This window comes from Alligator mississippiensis, chromosome 12 (genome assembly GCF_030867095.1).
Source record: "Alligator mississippiensis isolate rAllMis1 chromosome 12, rAllMis1, whole genome shotgun sequence".
Taxonomy (NCBI): domain Eukaryota; kingdom Metazoa; phylum Chordata; order Crocodylia; family Alligatoridae; genus Alligator; species Alligator mississippiensis.
In genome coordinates, this window is record NC_081835.1 from 59,790,327 (window position 1) to 59,807,650 (window position 17,324).

Below are 17,324 nucleotides of genomic sequence, written 5' to 3' on the forward strand. Positions count from 1 at the left end.
CTGGTGCTTGCGGCGTGCTTGCCTGTGCGGTCTCTCCCACTGCAGCTTGCAGTGGCTGGAGGCAATGCGGTTTTCGGGCCGGCTCTGATGTGGCACTCTGTGCACCACACCCTGCAAGCCCATCCGACCGGAGCGCTGCTTTTGGTATTTGACTCAGTCAGTGTCTGAGCATCCTGCTCTCCAATCTGGCACATGCCGATTATTTCCAGTGGAATTTTGAACCTTAGCCAGGACCAGAATAGCCCATGAGCACTGCATTTCCAGTCATCCGTTTCTCCCAGCAATTATCCACAGGCGCAGCGTCCATCACAATGACACTTACTGGATATTCTGACACACGCACACCCTCCTTCGCAGGGTGTAAGGGAACAGAATTCCCCTGCCCCTACACACACACACACACACACACACACACACACCCATGCTACGTGACTACGACGATGCAGAGGTAAGTGGTATTTCATGAACAGTACTTCCTTGGAAAACACCCCTGTTCTGTAGCAATGAATGGGCATAGGCTGGGGAGCAAGGGGAAAGGGAAAAAAAATGTCTTGGTTAGAAGGCATGTGAGACGAAAGCCAACTCAAGAACAAGACCTAGGCAGAGGCAAACCGTAGAAAACACGAGGCCACACCAGCTGGAGAAGTGGGATCGATTGTCACTTTAATCCACAGACTGCGGCATGCACTGTAAACATGATCGTTAGCCTGGGTTCTTTATCTGTGTTTATTTCTTCTTAAATATAAAAGTTACACATTTGAAATGTTTGCAGGAAGATGTCGCTATTGGGGCTGGGTTAGTGGTAAATATACACTGTAACATCTGGGGATGGCAGGAGAGGCTTGGGGACTGTGGAGCCGGCCGGGTTCAGGTCACACGGGGGACGTCCCGTGTCTGGCACTCATCCCTACACCTTTCCAAATATGGCTGCTGTCATCCTAGAAACACAGACGCTGGAGACAGCCCTTATTCGGCCTCTGCTTTGCTATTCAGTCAACGCTGTAGCAACCCTCGACTGCAGAAAAAGGAAGTCGCCCTCAGGTCTCTGCTTGCAAGAGGAGGCTGGACCGACCATGAGAACCGCCGTCTTCTATCCCGCTCAGGCATCGGGCTTGCCAAACACAGCGAGCCGTGGTGTGAGCCCTCCACATGCAACGAAGCGCTTGGACTGCTGCTGACAGGGAACTGATACATGATCTTACGGTACATGGGAGAACATTCCCGTGCCCCTTCTCTGTCCAGCTTTGCCTGCACTGTGGCTCTGGGTCACCCCAGTTCTGGCTAGGTCCTTTCATGCACCTACAATTGAGGGAAAAGCAAGCAGGCTGAGGCTTACCCATGGGCGTCCCCCAAGAGCTGGCCTTGCCTTCATGCCACGCAGCGTGAAAGTAACGGGATCCTGCTGACTGCTGCTAACCATCAGTTTCCCAGTCACTATTTGCAGAAAGCTGCTCAAGCAAGGATCTCCCAGGGTGCAGCCAGGAAATCCACATTCCCACTTGTGCAATGGCAGGGAGGGCTTGCCTTTTGCAGGGAGCTGGCTTAATGCACACGGGCAGCTGTGATTTGTTCTGGGCTAGTTCCCAAAGGGTCTTCTTCTCTGGCGTTCGGTGACAAGGCAGGATGTAGAAAACAATGCACACGTAGCTGGGAGGGTGGAACTAATGGAAAACACTGACACGTGCACCTGCGGGGCTGGTTTTAGGACAAGGTGCGTTCCTGCTGAGGTCAGCTGGGTCCTTTCATTCCCCGTCACCTCTTCTCAGCAAGAGCTGCCTCAGACATCACCCCAGAGGGAACGCGACACGCACGTGCACGTGTGAGGAGCTGAGCCAACGTACTCTTGAAATGAAAGGACAATTTGAGCGACACTGCCACGCACGCATACAATACTGCTATGAATTGCCTACACTCTGCTCTGCTCTGCAAAAATAAAGTGGCGTGTTTGGAGCCAGTCAGCAGAGGAGTCTGCACCAAACGCAGGTCCTATTTGCCTTTTCAGACTTTTTTTTTTTTTTAAATAACTTATTTACAAAGAAAGAAAAAAAATCACTTCCTGCTTCAAAGTTGTCGAACCGTTGAACGATTGCAAAGACTTTGCTGTACGTGGCTTCCAGCTGAAATAAGCAGATTAGCTACCTAAGAATGAGCTCTTTAACTGTTTTTCTTTTGAAGTTAAGGGCACAGTTTCCATACTTGTTCTGCTAGTTTTTTCCACCTCAGGAGCTGTCTAGGTCCAACAGATGAATCCTGGCTAGCCTCTTACTCCTCTATATTCTCTTTACATCAAATGCAGCCACACGCAAAGGATAAATCACGCTGTCCGTCCCTGCTCACTCGCCACGCTTGTTCTGAATGGCCTTTGGACATGGACACTATAAGACACGATGAGAACCAGCCTGAAAAATTAATCTTGCATCTGGTAGGGTGCCGGGGGAGAGAAGGGGGGGACATTGTATGGTATCTACAGAACAACACACTGGTTTAACCTTAAACTAGTCTAAAACCAGGGTTAGCTGAAGAGGTGCAACACCCTTTGCAAAAACTCCGATTTCACTTGAGCTGGTCAGAAAAGAAAGGTTTTCACAGTTACATTGACAAAACCCACTCAACCAGGATATTGCAGCATTTGACTCGAGTTGCTTCAACACGCTCCTTCAGTGAAAATGGTGCCAGTCTGGGTGCAGACAAGTCTTGTTTCTGCTTAGATATATTCATTGAAAACAAAAAGGAAATACACAGTTTAAAAAAAAAAAACAACAAAAAACTACCCTTCAACTGAATACTGAGGGGTGTCGTCCCATCTTGGGCCATGCAGATTGTCACTCAAAGCTGCCACTTAATAGATCAGGAAAGACTTTGCAATCGGTTTGCAGAAGGAAGTGCTTATAGCTCTGACTTAGACAAATGACAGGTGTAGCAAACACCAAACTGCTAGTGAGAAATAAGTTAAAGGATGCTTGTGGGGAAAATTCCCAGGTAAAACCTCTTAGGATTTATAGCCCTAAGACAGCAAGGTTCTGTTCAAATCCTCTACAACAAAAAAACCCCCCCTAACCCAACCCCCCTTCCCCCCCCAAAAATACACATGATCACTGTCAAGTGACTCGCACGCTGTGGTTCCAGAACAGGGCCTTGTCAGGCCAATTAAAATCTACAACAGACACCGGAAAACACGATCAACACTGTAAACAATTGATGGAGGACAAACGAATGGGAAGGGAGAGGGTCTGACTGGTCAAGCCTAGCTGCATTGGTGATAAGGACACATCCTCCAGAGGCGTGAAGATGGGGAGAGGGGACCAAGGGATTGAATAAGGCACATGGAACAGACTGGGGTTAACGTGGCATGTGAAAGTAAATGTGGACCCTTCCCCCTTCCATGACATGTGGGGATGTCTGGGCCCCAGTCATTTGGGACTTGGCTAGGCTGGGCAACTTGGCTTTGCCAACTGCAATGAGCTCCTGCAGCTTTTCTACTATCGAGATCACAAAATGCAGCACCAGGGGGTATGAAGAGGGGGACGACAACAAGGCTGGGGGGAAAGGATGATCAGTCTTAGCGTCGAGCTAAAGCCTTTTCCTTTCCACCTCGGCATTAAGGACTCCGGGGAACACACCTGCTAGCCCTTCTGCCAGGGTCTAGGTGCCTTTCTGTGCACTCTGTTCCAGACACAGCTGCCCCAGGCCTCCATTATACCAGCACGTGGAACATTATTCACGAGTTGTGGATTTTATGCATGGCATTCTGCACATTTTCTTTTTTCCTTTAAACCCACTGGCATTCAGACATGCATGAAAAAACCTCCAATGGAACCTAAATACTAGTATATACAAATGGCCAGTCTCATATACTACAGTATTTACGGTGCAATAGCCAGTACCATTGCTAAGAGATACACGTCTACAAGACAGTGACCCACAGTACCTTGGCTAGTCATTGCTTCCAGGGATTGGAGGGATTACTGTCATTTAAATAACGAGATTCAAGAGGGGGGCATGCCATGACTGGAGACAGCAGCCCCCTTCCCCATGTCTTCAGTGCCTCTGCTGTGTCTGTGGAGGTGGCCTTCCCTCCATCAGGAAGGCCAGGGAGATCTGGGGCACTTAGATTTGCCAGCCCCTGTAAACACAAGCGAGCTCTTTCAAACTGGCACTCCTCTGGGGCAGAGGGGGAGGCTCTCTTCACCTGCCCCTGCCCCTAGGGAAAACGTGATTGGAGATGGCACTGCACAGGAGAGCTGGATGGGAAGGCAGGGAGCATTCCCGGTTCTTGCCGGCTGCTGAATCGAGATTGGCAGACAAGGGGCTGGCGGACACTGAGCTGCCCCTCCCTGCATTTGCAGACTGGAGCTGGAAAAACGTGCTTACAGAGATTCTCCTTCCCAGGCTCTCTCTTCCCCGGTTTAAAGCTGATTCATGGCACAGAGGGACAAGGGGTGGAAGAAGGAGAGTGAAATGAGCTCTGGGGCCTCTGGGCTTCTGCTGTCTAACGAAAGATGGCATCCATACACATTCCCAGCTCTTCCGTTGAGCGACCCCAGCCTTCACAGGCCCAGAAAAGCCAGCAGCTGCTGCCAACTGGGAGGGAGAGTGCGACATCCAGTAACAGGTACAAGTTTGTTGCTCTGGTCTCAGAGCTGCCCTCTGTGCATCTGCGCAGCAGTGCTCACTCACACGTTCTCCTCCTCCTAGGTCTTCTCTTCCCTGTCTGTTTTTCGCCTTGTTATATTCCGAGGCTTGATTTTCAGAGACAGTTCCCACAAGGCCTCCTCGGCCAGATGGTCACTGAAATCGTTGAAGAATGAGACTATGTCGTCATTTCTTTTGATGTCATAATGTCTGAAAAACCAGAGAGAACACTGCAGTTAATGTGATGACTGCCACATGCTGGGAGCCACCCTCATCCTTGGCGAAACCCTAACTATCTGCTCTGGAAGACGCTCAATGTTCTAGTTCTACCATCTGTACAACAGGGTTGACTGCTTAAGGTAACAATGCACTGGTCAAGGAGAGGCAAATGCAGCGTTGATCTTTGAAAAGGGAACAAAACACCAGTCTGGCAACTAGCATGGACCACTTATAATGGCAATCGCTGGCAGGACACAGCATGAAAGAGAAAAACTATGAAGACTGAAAGGAGCACCAGCAACAAATGAGGCTGGAGAAGGAATAAGTTGAACTTCACAAAAGGACCAGTGGACACCTTGTTTCATGGGAAGCTTAAAAACAAGGATGGAAAATGCTTTGGTGTGCATGCTGCCAGGATTACGTCTGAACCCAAAAGGGACGGGGACTGGATCCAACTTCAGACCCAGCTTTCTGCCGTCTCCAGGATTTGGGCATTCTACGCTGTCCCCTCCTGACTTCACGCCACTCCTTTCTTAACTGGGTTCCTTCTTTGTTCCAGCACCAGAGTATGATCTGTGCCCCCCGTGCCCTCTCTCATCTCCTAGGGTATCAGAGCTAACAGTCCCAAGTCAGATTTGACTCCCTCCTCAGACAGACAAACAGCCAACTGCACTTACACTTGCTGGAAGCACCTCATGCTGTCCAGAATGTTAAACTGCTGCCAGCGTTTGGAGAAGTTCACTTTGCCATCGATGTAGTCTGGGTTCCCCAGATGAACAAAAGTCAGGTCCTGGAGAATGAGACCACTGGAAGAGAGATGGGGACAGCAGGCAGGGAAAAGGGAGACAAGTCAAGAGCTTCAGGTTAGTCACAAGGACTGAAAGACAACCATAAACCCCTTCCACTGCTCAGTGCTGCAGCAAGGTTTAGGTCCAGGGTTCTTAACCAAACACAGCCATTCCTTTCCTAGACCTCAAAAGTTCTTGTTGCCATGTTCACATTTGGGACATCCTAGAGAGGAAGCACCGGCACTTACATCAATGGCATGGGGGGCTGGGTTCTGCACCAGAGGAAACTTATCTCCCTGCAGCTGAAAGTGAGGACAAGACACAGGGGAGTTTCCACTGACATAATTCCCAGCAAGAACAGGGTATGGCAGCTTCAGTTTCCCTGCAGTGTTGTGCAATGGGGGGGACGAGCTCTACTTCTGAGAACGTGGCTGGCAAAAGCTCCCTAGGGGAGGCACAAGATCTGTATGATTTCCATTGCCCTTCTGCACTGGCTTGCCTGCTGACAGTCCTGAATGGATGGGAAGCTGTAGCTAATTCTGTGTTTCTGCTGCCTCATCTAATCAACTTTGCACATAGGGAACTGGTGCTAGGGCAGATTTATTTTAGTTTTACTAACAGACCCAGAGAGAATCTGACATCTAGATTACAGGACGTTTACAGTGAAGGGAAAGGCCTTGAACACTTCATTTGAGCATAGACAGTGAGGATGCATGTTTGCAAAGTCCTAGTTTACCAGCACTTACAGTTTGCTGAGCCAGGTGTGTCACAGCCGGCTCTGAATCAGCTCTGACTGATGATTCACTGCGGGTCAAAATCCAGTAACTTCAGACTTCTCAGAGGGAAACTTCTCTATTTCTACTCACAGTTCTAGGAAGGGATTCTAGTTGACTGGCTTGTACCAAAGGTACAAGATAACTCAATCTCTACTCTGCTGTCCCTGATTCACCTCTGTGTCAGTGTCCCCGGGTGTGAACTTCCTGAAGGGTGGTGGGTTATAGTACACTGTACTGAGGGATCAGGCTAGAGAAATCCCAGGTCGAGTTATTCTGTGAACGTGCAGGAAGACTGGGCATTCTGCCATTTCCGGCAAAGGGATGAGCTGCTCCAGTATCAGCACACATGCTTCTCAGTGCCAACAGAAATCCAGAGCTCACAGGACCCAAGAACAGAAGCACTTGAAGGAATCCTCCTCGGGGGATAAGCATTTGGGAAAGCAATTAGGGGAATGAGGACTTAACGATTTCAACTTCCAGCACTCACAAGGTTTGAAAGCAACTACAGGACTTCTAGATATGACTGTACTTCAAGTCAAGCACACCTTGAACTGCTGCTACTCACAGGTATGGTATACAGGGAGGCTCCACCTCTGCCAGAGCTGCTCGGTAGGCACGGAAGGATGAAGAGCTGTCAATCAGTGTGCAGTACTCAGCCAGGCCCTAGGGAAACACAAAGCACACGCTGGTACTGCTGCTACCCTCTCTGCACCCGGGTGTGTGGAAATCCCATCCACAGAGACCAAAGCCAACTGGGATGCAGCAAATTCTGCCAAAAGGCTGAATTTACCAGGGTCTGTGCTTAGCTAGGCAGACAGAAACCCATGCACTTTGAACATTATCATGCCTTCACCATGCATAGACAGATAGGGTCCTAGCCTGTAACAGTACTGGCCTGCATGCAATTTTCAAAGTAGGATGCTGAAGGAAAATGCAAATTAACAGCTTTTTATGAGAGAGACTTTATCATTACACTTTATCGACTGCACTCAGGTTTGAGTTACTAAAACCTAACGAACAATATTACACCATAACTGCATTCATCTTTCACTCAAACACAAGAACCCCTGTGCTTCTCACCTCTGAGGTCTGCTTCTGCCACTCCAGCCGTCGGATGGGTGCCGAATCCAGTGCAGAAAGAATGGCCAGGTAGGAGTTAAAATTATTCAGCTTCCTTAAGTGCTGAGAAGAGGGAGAACCATCAATGAGCGAAGGGTTGTGAGGCTTTCTGGCAACAAGCAGTGCTACACCTAACCATGTCCCACACTGCTATTTCCATCCTGCATGACATGCAGAAAACAGCCCGCATCAAGCAGTTACCTTCATAATCTTGATAAATTTAAGGAGCAGCCTTTCTCTGTCTTGCGCTTTCTCCTGGAGCATAATGATTGAACGGACCCTGGGAGGAAAAATGAAACAAAATGGTAACAGGGATTAAACCACTCGGGCTGGGTTATGATCTGACGGTTCCTGCTGCTTCTCCTGAAAAGCTGGTAGCTAACAAGCACTGATCGATGATGCTGAGAAGTGCCCGGTGCTTCCCTGTCATGTTTCTTCTCTGCACGGCTTAATCAAATGCTTTAATGCACAGACCTTCCAGAATTCCCTAATGTGAGAGCTGCCTACAAGGGTGCACTGCTGTCCCGCAGAAAGTAAGGCTACTGGCCACAGGGGACGTTACTGGGCAGGTGTCTCCCTTGCTGCTGTTGAAGTGGACTGGCAGCAGCAGAATTTCACTGAATCACCCATGTTCTGGATGTGCTTAACTCCTTAATGGATTTAGCCATGCCGGTCCCCATGGCTTGGATTTTCATACAAGCCACAGCATTAGCTGACAGATCAGTTCTCTCAAGAGGCCTGTTTTCAGACTGTTTATATGGAACAGCACCTGCATTTCTACACAGAGCTCAGTTCCATGCAAGAGGGATGTGTGTGTACTCAGGTACATGAGGTGGTGCTTGAAGGGTCTCTGTGATATCAGCCATAAATCTGGGAGATGCAACAGTTTCCACAAATGTTTGTGTTCCTGCTATTCATGAGTTGTTTGCAGAGTGGTCCATGACCCATTCAAGGAGGAAATAAAACTGGGTAAGAAAAGATACATCTTGCTATGGCCAGACAAACCCACTGAGACAGTCACAAGGGAGACTGCCTCACAGAGAGTTTTCTTGGACTCTAGGGGCACTAGTGATGAAATGTTACAGAGGTGCCATTACTGTAATCTCCTTACCAGTAGGACATGTTATTAAAGTGCTCAGTGAACTGTGTCAGGTTGGGACTCTTCTCTTCATTTTGCTCTTTTGCCCAAAGCAAAACTTCTGGGATCTGGGAAAGGAAAGGAAAGGAACACATCACACATTACAAGATGTCTCCTTGTGGATTCCTGTGTCACACACCTGAGTTACAGCTCTCCCCTGACACAAACCCAGCTGTCTTCTACAAGGATGACAAGTGTATATGCATGCAAGGGCTGTCAGAAAACAAAACCAGAGTTTGCAAACAGCTTTTGTTAGACCCTCTCCCACTGCCCCAATCCCTCCTCTGTACCTCTATTTTATAGAAGAGCTCGGCATCCAGGAGAGTCAGCTGCTCAGCTATTTCGTGACTATGGAAATCATGCAGGGTTCCTGGCCTGTGGAAGACAACGAGTGAAAGGTAACAACTAATGAAACCCTGATTCACCTTGGATCCTTTATATCATTTACTTTAGTGAGCTTTCATCCCTCTCAAGGAAGTCAATGAAACAGAGAGAAATCAAGTGTGAGAGTGACCAGACCTCCGCCGTGTTAAACCACCTGCACATCAGTGTGTCCCCAAAAACAGCCACATTTCCACACTGGAAATGGACTAGACTTTTTAAAAAAGACCATCCCTGCAGAGGAGAGGAGCACATACTCTCCTGAGTGCACGCAGCCAGTGGCACGACTTCCCTATCAACAGCAGGTTTCCATGTCATCATATTTACCACACCCTTTCCACTTCCCTTTATCCTGCAGCTGTAAAATCTCAGGACCCCTGTCCTCTCAGGAAATTCTGCATGCAAGCCCTCCTGCTCCTCAGACAGAGCCAAGAACATGCTGCTTGCTCCTCTCCTCAGCTACAAAGAGCTGGACAAATTTTGCTCTCCAGCATTTGGAGCTGGGAGACCATTTACATGATGCCACAGGGCCTGAAATTCAACATGACAGGTCCCTGCCTGGGTCATGGCAGATGTGTAAAACATCCCCCTGCCTGAGGCAGCCAATGGGCCTGTTGCATTTTGGCCTCCTAGGCTTTGCTGCAAGAACTTGCAATATGCCACACTCATGCCTCCTTCCATACATCTGTCTGAGAATTCTGACTTGTGCCCTCTCCCCTGGCACAGCCGAAGAAGGACAAACACATCCCTCTTCATTCACTGAAGGCTCAGGTTATTTCACTGCCATACAGGCAGTGTTCACATAGCTCCTGACCAGGGGCTCAATCTTTGAGTGTAGGGAGGCATATTCAATGCATGCCCAGGAAACCAAGACTGGATGGAAAGAGTACATATGTATGATGGCATGGGCAGGCACAGGTAGGTGAAGAATGGGCACTGCGCTGAAATGAGGAGCAACACTCCTGTTGCTCCTGTTCAGAGCATGACATTGACTTTCCCCTGTCCTACGTGCAGCACAAGGACAGTCACCCCTCAGAGAGGGCTGCAATGGGACTCAAACACTGTCTCACCTGGCAGCCACCCCTCGGGCCGCGAGGGGTTTGATGGAGTTGGCGTATCTCAGCATTTTCTTCTGGTCGACCTTGTCCAGAATATTTTTCCGTAACACCCTAGCGAGGCTGAGCTCCCCGTTGCAGACTAACCGGAACACCAGTTCCATCAGCAGCTTCAGAATCTCTTCTGTCAACTCCACTAAACTGAGAAAGATGGGAAACACAGGGGGTGGGTCAGACACAGGGCATTGCAGACAACAGTCCTCTTATTTACCTGCTGTAATAAATGCTTGCTACCTTTCATCAATGGGAAAAATCAGAAATCTGCATTGACGTTTAAGAATAACATGATCAACACCTGCTGTGCCCCCCAAAATGCACTCCTTATAATAGCTTGGTTTTTCCATTCAGCATGCTAAGCTTCCCCACACTCACAGCTCTGAGAAGCTGTTTCTGACATATTTTCACTGGCAGGCTAGACATGTTGTCCACCTTCACTCATGATACTGCTATATGAACCAGACTCCTTTTGGAGACTGGAGCTCCTACAGCCCACCTGCTGGGCATTGCTCAGTGGCCTCTCATGATGTACAACCTGCCTCACCTCACCTTTCTCTCCCCTGCCCCAGTCTCCCCACAAGGGACCGAAGTCCTGAGTCAGCATCAAACCTAGGATGCTTGCAGGGCAGCAAAATAAGCCCTCAGCTAAGGCAGAGAGAGGTACAATGAGAGGTGTTCTTAAAAATCTCTCCCTTGGACTCTGGCCTACAAGGCTATTAGCTCAGTACAGCATCCAACAGCTTTGCCCACAAGCAGAACGGAACCCGTCACACACTCCTCCTCTTGTCAGCTCTTCCTCCTTTAAAAGATACCTGTTTTATTGCTTATTTTTAAGTCAGAAAGAGACACTGAGAAAACACCTTGACACATTAAAGGCCCAGTGAAGGTGCCACATGGCCAGCACAGATCTGGGGAAGGCCACTTCAGGTCTCCCACCACAGATCTGGTATACATGATGTGGCATGTAGAAGTGGCGCAGCTCTATTCCTGCTACCTCCCTCAACCACCCCTAAACAAAGCAAGAGGGATGCTCACCACAGCTCATCCACCACTCGCACCAGCACGAAGAATGTGTTCTTGCTGACGCGCTTCTTAAACGTGTCTGGGAAGTGACAGAATTTCTCATATGTCAGTCATGAGTTAAAGAATAAACTCAGTAGAGCCAGGGCCATTGGGGGCACCTTTGACACGTGCCCTGATGCGTGTCCCCAAAGGAGCATTATGATCTGCCACTACTGAGGACAGAGTTCAATTTCTGAGAGAGAAACACTGACAAGGCCCTGTACCGAGTAATACAGGCTGCAAACATGAGAAAGGGTCTTGTGGATGCAGTAATAGATGGCAGAGATGATGTGCCCTGGAACCGTTACCTCTAAGGTGACAATTAAATAAGCTGTCAGGGTGCTAGCACTGTCACAGCCCTTCAGCTAACTGCAGCATCTGGTCTCGCTTGTAACAGCAGCTCTCAAGTTCCGATCCTTGTCTCATTCCCTCAGCAGGCAGCACTTCCATTAAACATGCACTCACTCCATCAGTTGCTAAGGATAACGGATGTGGTTTGGAGACCTCCTAGTTTGCAGCTTGAAGAACAATGGCTGTAGTGATTACTACTGGGGAAATACCTCGAGGGCCAGCGTGGGTCGAGAAGACTTGCAACATGCAAGGATGCGACAAGGATCTAAACATAAACTACTTAAAGCAGATAGAGGGAGAGATATGGAGCCCAGAACTCCAAGCTCTGGCTACCTATGCCCAGCACTTCCCCAGAGTGGGTATTTTCACTGCTGACTACAGCATAAGGAGAGGTTTTCTGTGTCCAATTAACAGTAATCACAGCAGGAGCAGAGAGAGTATCGTCTCTGCTGCAGATGGCAGCAATGAGCCGCAACTCCAGGAAGCTCGACAGGCTGCCTGGATGTGCAGCTACAAGACGGAAACCCGCAAGGCGTTTTTCACTGCCTCTTGAAAAGTGTCGCAGCTTGGAGCTGGTGGCAAAGACAGAAGCTGTGGGAAAGGAGCCAAGGGAAGGGAATTCTAGTCTTCAGTGCTCAACAGGGAACACCATGTGGACATGGCTGCAAACATGACTGCCGGTCTACCTTCTAGTAGGTAAAGGGCCATAGACCCAATACCCAGAATCAGCCTCACATCTTGGAACTAGAACACAAAGGGGACATTCTCTTGCATTCTGCCCTTCTTGGTAGTGAGAGAGTGGCAGAAATAGTGACAGGCCTGAGCAATCCTCCTTAGAGCTGCTTACAGAGGTCCAACGAACCCTCGTAACATCTCTAGGAGGGCAAGTCATTGTTGTGGTTACATTCCACAGGATGGGAGCCGAGGCACAGATGGTGACTGATGAGCTCAAAATGATGCAGCGACTCAGAGCTAGGATCAGAACCTCACTCTGAGCCCAGCTCCAGTGAATGATAAACCACTTGGTCTTGATTTATAACCACAGGCTTGTGGAAGGCAGAGGTGAAGAAATAAGGCTTTAAATAAGGAGACAACAGGCTGCATACCACCCACAGGGGTGACTATCTGACACACTGCCTTGCCAGCATGGCTCTGATTAAGTCTTGCCCCACCCTTCTCTTTGAAGTGTCAGGCACACTGCTCCCAACTCAGGAGGGGTCAGGAGCATCCCACATTTGAAAGGATATCTGTACTGCAGCTTCTTGATGAGCTCTTCAGGGGTAATGAATGTCCTGTAGGTTGTCAAAAAGGCTTCACAGTACAGCACCAGATCTGAAAGGAAAGACAATAACACCTCAGTCAACTCTGGGTTCAGAAGGGAGCATTCTCTGTCGTGAACCCAGCATCCTTATCAAGGGGAAATAAATAGGTAACGAGTAGGAAAATTTCTATAAAAGCAAACTGATACCCAGCTTTGTGGGAACACTGTTTTCTTATTTCTTACCAGCAGGGGAATTTTAACACCTAACAGCAATTCAATTCCCCCTACCTGCCTGCTCTGACTCCCAACTGTGATGCTGGGAGCCTGGTTTTAAATTACCGTCTTAAGGGTCTGTAATAACAAGGATTGCGAACACTGCTCGGCAGACTGGTGATACTTTAAAGAAAAGAGTTGCTTACTAGCTGCACTGTACTCACTACTTATAAGTGCAGCATGCAGAAAGATGGACTATTTCCAACAAGAGAGGGAGTTCCCGTCACTGCCAACACTGGCTAAAGGGTGTCAGAGACTAATCCTTAGGATGCACTGGCAGGTCACCAAGGGCACTGGCCACAAAGGACCACCACAGCAGCTTTGTCCATGCTCCTGGGAGCAGGACAGGGAAGCTGAAGTTTGTTGGAGATGCTGGAAAAGCAGGTAAAAGAAAAACGGTCAGGAAAGGTATCCAGAAACGAGGGTGAGAAACTGATCTGCAAAGTGTGGACTGTGATGTCCTTTCATTTGGCAGGGGCAAGAAGCAGGGAGGGAAAGAGATTTGACAGCGAGCCCAGTGAACAGTCCTTCCTTCTTTAAACATGGGCAAAATGAGTTGGATGGTCTCAGCCAAAACCACCACACTGGCCTCACTAATGTCTTTGGATTCACAGTGACTGCGACAGGAAAAAGAGGTTTCAGGTTAGAACTGACATAGGCTGGCAGAGCCGTTTTTGGTCCGGGGGACAAGACTGGTTCCTGCAGGTCATTGCTGAGGCGCATTAGCAGAGCTGTGCGAGGAGACTTCCACAGCATCTGCCCACACTACACAAATGAAGGCTATGCCTCAAGACAGAAACTTCAGCCCCAGTTACCTGTTCATGTGAATAACCTCAATACGTTTGGACCGGGGGAATGAAGTACAACAATCGGGTTTTTCTGTCGGCAGCGTGTCACTTGGCAGAAGTCTCACACAGACAACTCCAAAGAGCTGCTGCTAAAACAGAGGAAAGCCACTGTCTTTTAGTTAAAGATGATCAGATGGAACCTCTAAAGCAGGGCAGATGGGTACATATATCAGAGGTGAGCAGTGTACCTTGTTTGGCTATAATCCTCCCTGTGCAGCAAGCCTGCACTTAGCTGGCTGCAGACTGCACTCCAAAAGACCATGAGAGTCCTCTCATCCCTTATTCCACTTTGCTCTGGTACTGACACCCAAACAGATGAGGAGCCTTGTTCCCTAGGGCAAGGCACTGTATTCATCCTGGGTCCTCCTCTGCCCAAGAGGCAATGGGAGATAATACAGCTGAGTCTGCTCTGGCACTCAGGCTGGCCAAGAAATTTATATTTAAAGGAAAGCCTCTTAAACATCCCCCTCTGTGCAGCTGGGCCAATTGATCTGCAAGCCCTGAATTCTTCTCATTGCAAGCTTAAGTCGTTAACTCTTTCCATCTCCCAAACACCAGGGTGGCATAGCACAAATTCCTCTCTGCCACCAGCTTGGCATGGCACAGGGGGGTGAGGTTTGATGTACAATAAACAGACCGCACGCATGTGTCCTTTCCCCACACTTGAGACAACTCCTATTAGGAGATGATGTTGCTGCCTACTTTTATCATGTGCTAGTTTGTGTCTTATCAGGCTCCCAGAAGCCCTCACCAATGCATGTGGTTCCTTTAGGTTTCTTCATTTTCACCTCCTAGATGCATCCCTCTAGAAATTAACTCTCTGAAAAATGGAAATGCTGTGAAAGAGGTTTTTCCTCTAGCTCCAAGGAAGGGCAAGGCTAAGATGGAGCTCATAAGCAATCCATTCCACTTTCCCCTTGTTTTCCTCTGCTCTACAAAAGAAGTGGAATGTTTCTAGAGGGAGAAGGATCACTACACTTGTTGCCAAATGCCTACTGGTATAGTAGAGAAAAGAGGTCCATTCAAAATGGACAAGGATTAAGACTTTTGGTAGGAGGGCTGAGCAGTCCATTGGGTTGGTGCATTGGCTAGACGACCAGTTGATTGAGACCATCAACAAAAGAGCATTTAGATGTCATCTTCAGCAGTGCTGAAAAGTGTACTCTAGTTACAGGTCTGGAAGAAGTGTTGCCCTCTGTGTGGTTGGGCTGGGATTGGAGAATTAATTAACGAACCATTATAATTTGTGTAGCAAACAGGATGGTTAAGGCTTAATCTCTCGAATCTTTTCATACAGGACCACAGGTATGCAGTTCTAGGAAACCTGAATAAAGAGAAGAAAGTCTCCCTCCAGCCCGCTGCTCTTGTGCGTGACAAAGAACTGTTGCGTGGGAAGGGGCTGGCAGTGCCAGAGCCTCAGGGCTGGAACAGGAAGTGGTGCTGCAGGTCGAAACTGGACTGCGCCAGGCAAATGGTACAGGAAAGCATTGCCCAGTGCCCACACACTCTGTGCCTGGCTCACCACAGTGACACCACTTCCTTTACTTCCCACTACTAAATTCACTCCATCCCAATGTAGAACTGAAGGCAACGGCATAAGACAGTGCATGCTAGACTCTGAAAATTCAGTCCATGGAGCACTGTGCCCTCCATAACAATTATTCTTATTATATGGGAAGGCAGGCACTAGCTGTATCACCAGGCTTTGCCCTACAGGTTTTGTCTCTGGGCACAGAGGTTTAAAAACCTCACTGCTGTGGAATTGAATGTACAAGAGCTTATCCAGCTTATCTCTTTCTCAAAGATAAGCATAATCCCCTTTGCAATAAGGCACATTATGGCAGTGCTCTGTCTTGTCCACATCTGCATATAATGACACAACGTGACAGTTTATATGCTGCCAAGCTTCACCGGGTTCCCAGAAGAGTGCCACACCAGGCTGCCCACGCCCCTCATCTTACACCAATCCACACACAGTACCTTTCCGGTCGGTCTCAGTTGCATGTACTAGCAAGATATCCCCGGACCCCCCACGAACATCTGGCCCATCGTCGCCCTGCAATGAGAGTAGACACAAGTTATAGCTTAGACTCCTTTCAGTACAGCCCAATTCCTTCATACCTAAAATGCAGCACTAACTAGTATGGTCCACCTCAGTCTGCAGAGAATGAGCTGAGACACAGGTTCATGAATCAGACCCATCCTGGGACCAAGTGGGAGAGCTCTGTTGCCCATACGGAAGAACCTAAACCTGACTTTGGACTACGCTGTAAAGGCACAAGGAGCAGAGATGCTGACAACCATTCCAGAGATCACGAAAGGGGCAGCAACAGACTGTAACACGTTAACACAGACCTTATAGTTTCATCACCTTGCTGGTTATAGGATGAAGGCTGCACATTCAGCCTTAGTTCTGGCATTTCCAACTCTGGAACATTTAATTGCAAGTCTTTATTAACAGTTTGGCAAGTTGAGCTTCCCAAGGCTCCCCCCCCCCCTTTCTTTTTAGGGTGGAGAAAGGAAGGAAACTCAGAAGGTGCTTCAGTATCTGTAATTTTGAAACTCAGCTGGCTCAAAAAAACCCACAAATGGAGTGTGTCAAATTTAATTTTCTGGAACTATTTGGCCAAGTGCTGCTATTATTGATCAAATCTAGAGGCCAGGAATAGAATCCAAGAATGTGAGCTAGCAAGTGTCATGTCCCCCCCGCCATATCCTGGACCTTTCATCACTAGAGCAAAGCATCCTCTCCCTATATTATAAATTCAGGGCACAGCATGCTACTGAAACATGTGAAACTACATTATTTTTGAGAGTTTTCCACCCTTCAGGTATAATATCCCTGCAAAGAGAGACTAGAATAGTGCCTAGCTCCTTGCAGTATTTCTCTGGTATGCAAACTTGTGATTTTTCAGGTGAACTGTTGGCAAGGCCCACAAAGTACCACTTAAAGAATGAATGATAGCTTCTAGCTCTCTCCTGCTGACCTCAGTTCTTCAAAGAGCACTCCTATAAGTTTCAGTAAATGATATATTGTCTCCATTTTCCAGACTAGCCCCTTGATAGTCTGAAAGCTTCAAAGACCTTGTGTGTTCCTTCAAGCTCTGTCAGAGACAGCTTGGGCTGGAATATCAGCAAGTGAGCAAAGAGGTCTGGAAGTGCACAGAGGGTCAGATAGAGCCATTTCTCAAATGTAGGGACAGCCACTTTGCTGAACAGCTCGCTCACACTTTTGAGGCCTTTTAGACATTTTGAATCTGAAAGCGTTCCTGGAACAGCATTCCCCATCCTTCAGGTTTGAAAGGCAGCAGCTATAATCTGTGCTCAGTTTCTCATACTAAGACACTCAGCTATCATAGTTGAG

The 17,324-nt window shown here is 48.3% G+C and overlaps 1 protein-coding gene across 1 annotated transcript in view; it reads right to left on the bottom strand.

Annotated features, from left to right (window-relative positions):
- Nucleotides 1–646: 646 nt before the first annotated feature.
- RAPGEF1 (Rap guanine nucleotide exchange factor 1) overlaps nucleotides 647–17,324 on the bottom strand; it is a 112,595-nt gene continuing 95,917 nt past the window's right edge. Inside the window, exons 16-26 of the mRNA XM_059715626.1 lie at nucleotides 15,941–16,016; nucleotides 12,822–12,910; nucleotides 11,201–11,289; nucleotides 10,124–10,309; nucleotides 8,963–9,047; nucleotides 8,646–8,740; nucleotides 7,736–7,814; nucleotides 7,496–7,597; nucleotides 6,981–7,078; nucleotides 5,529–5,657; nucleotides 647–4,842 (exon numbers count right to left, since the gene is read on the bottom strand). Coding sequence (XP_059571609.1) covers nucleotides 4,692–4,842; nucleotides 5,529–5,657; nucleotides 6,981–7,078; nucleotides 7,496–7,597; nucleotides 7,736–7,814; nucleotides 8,646–8,740; nucleotides 8,963–9,047; nucleotides 10,124–10,309; nucleotides 11,201–11,289; nucleotides 12,822–12,910; nucleotides 15,941–16,016 — 1,179 coding nt within the window. The 3' untranslated portion in view covers nucleotides 647–4,691. The remainder of the gene's footprint in view (nucleotides 4,843–5,528; nucleotides 5,658–6,980; nucleotides 7,079–7,495; nucleotides 7,598–7,735; nucleotides 7,815–8,645; nucleotides 8,741–8,962; nucleotides 9,048–10,123; nucleotides 10,310–11,200; nucleotides 11,290–12,821; nucleotides 12,911–15,940; nucleotides 16,017–17,324) is intronic.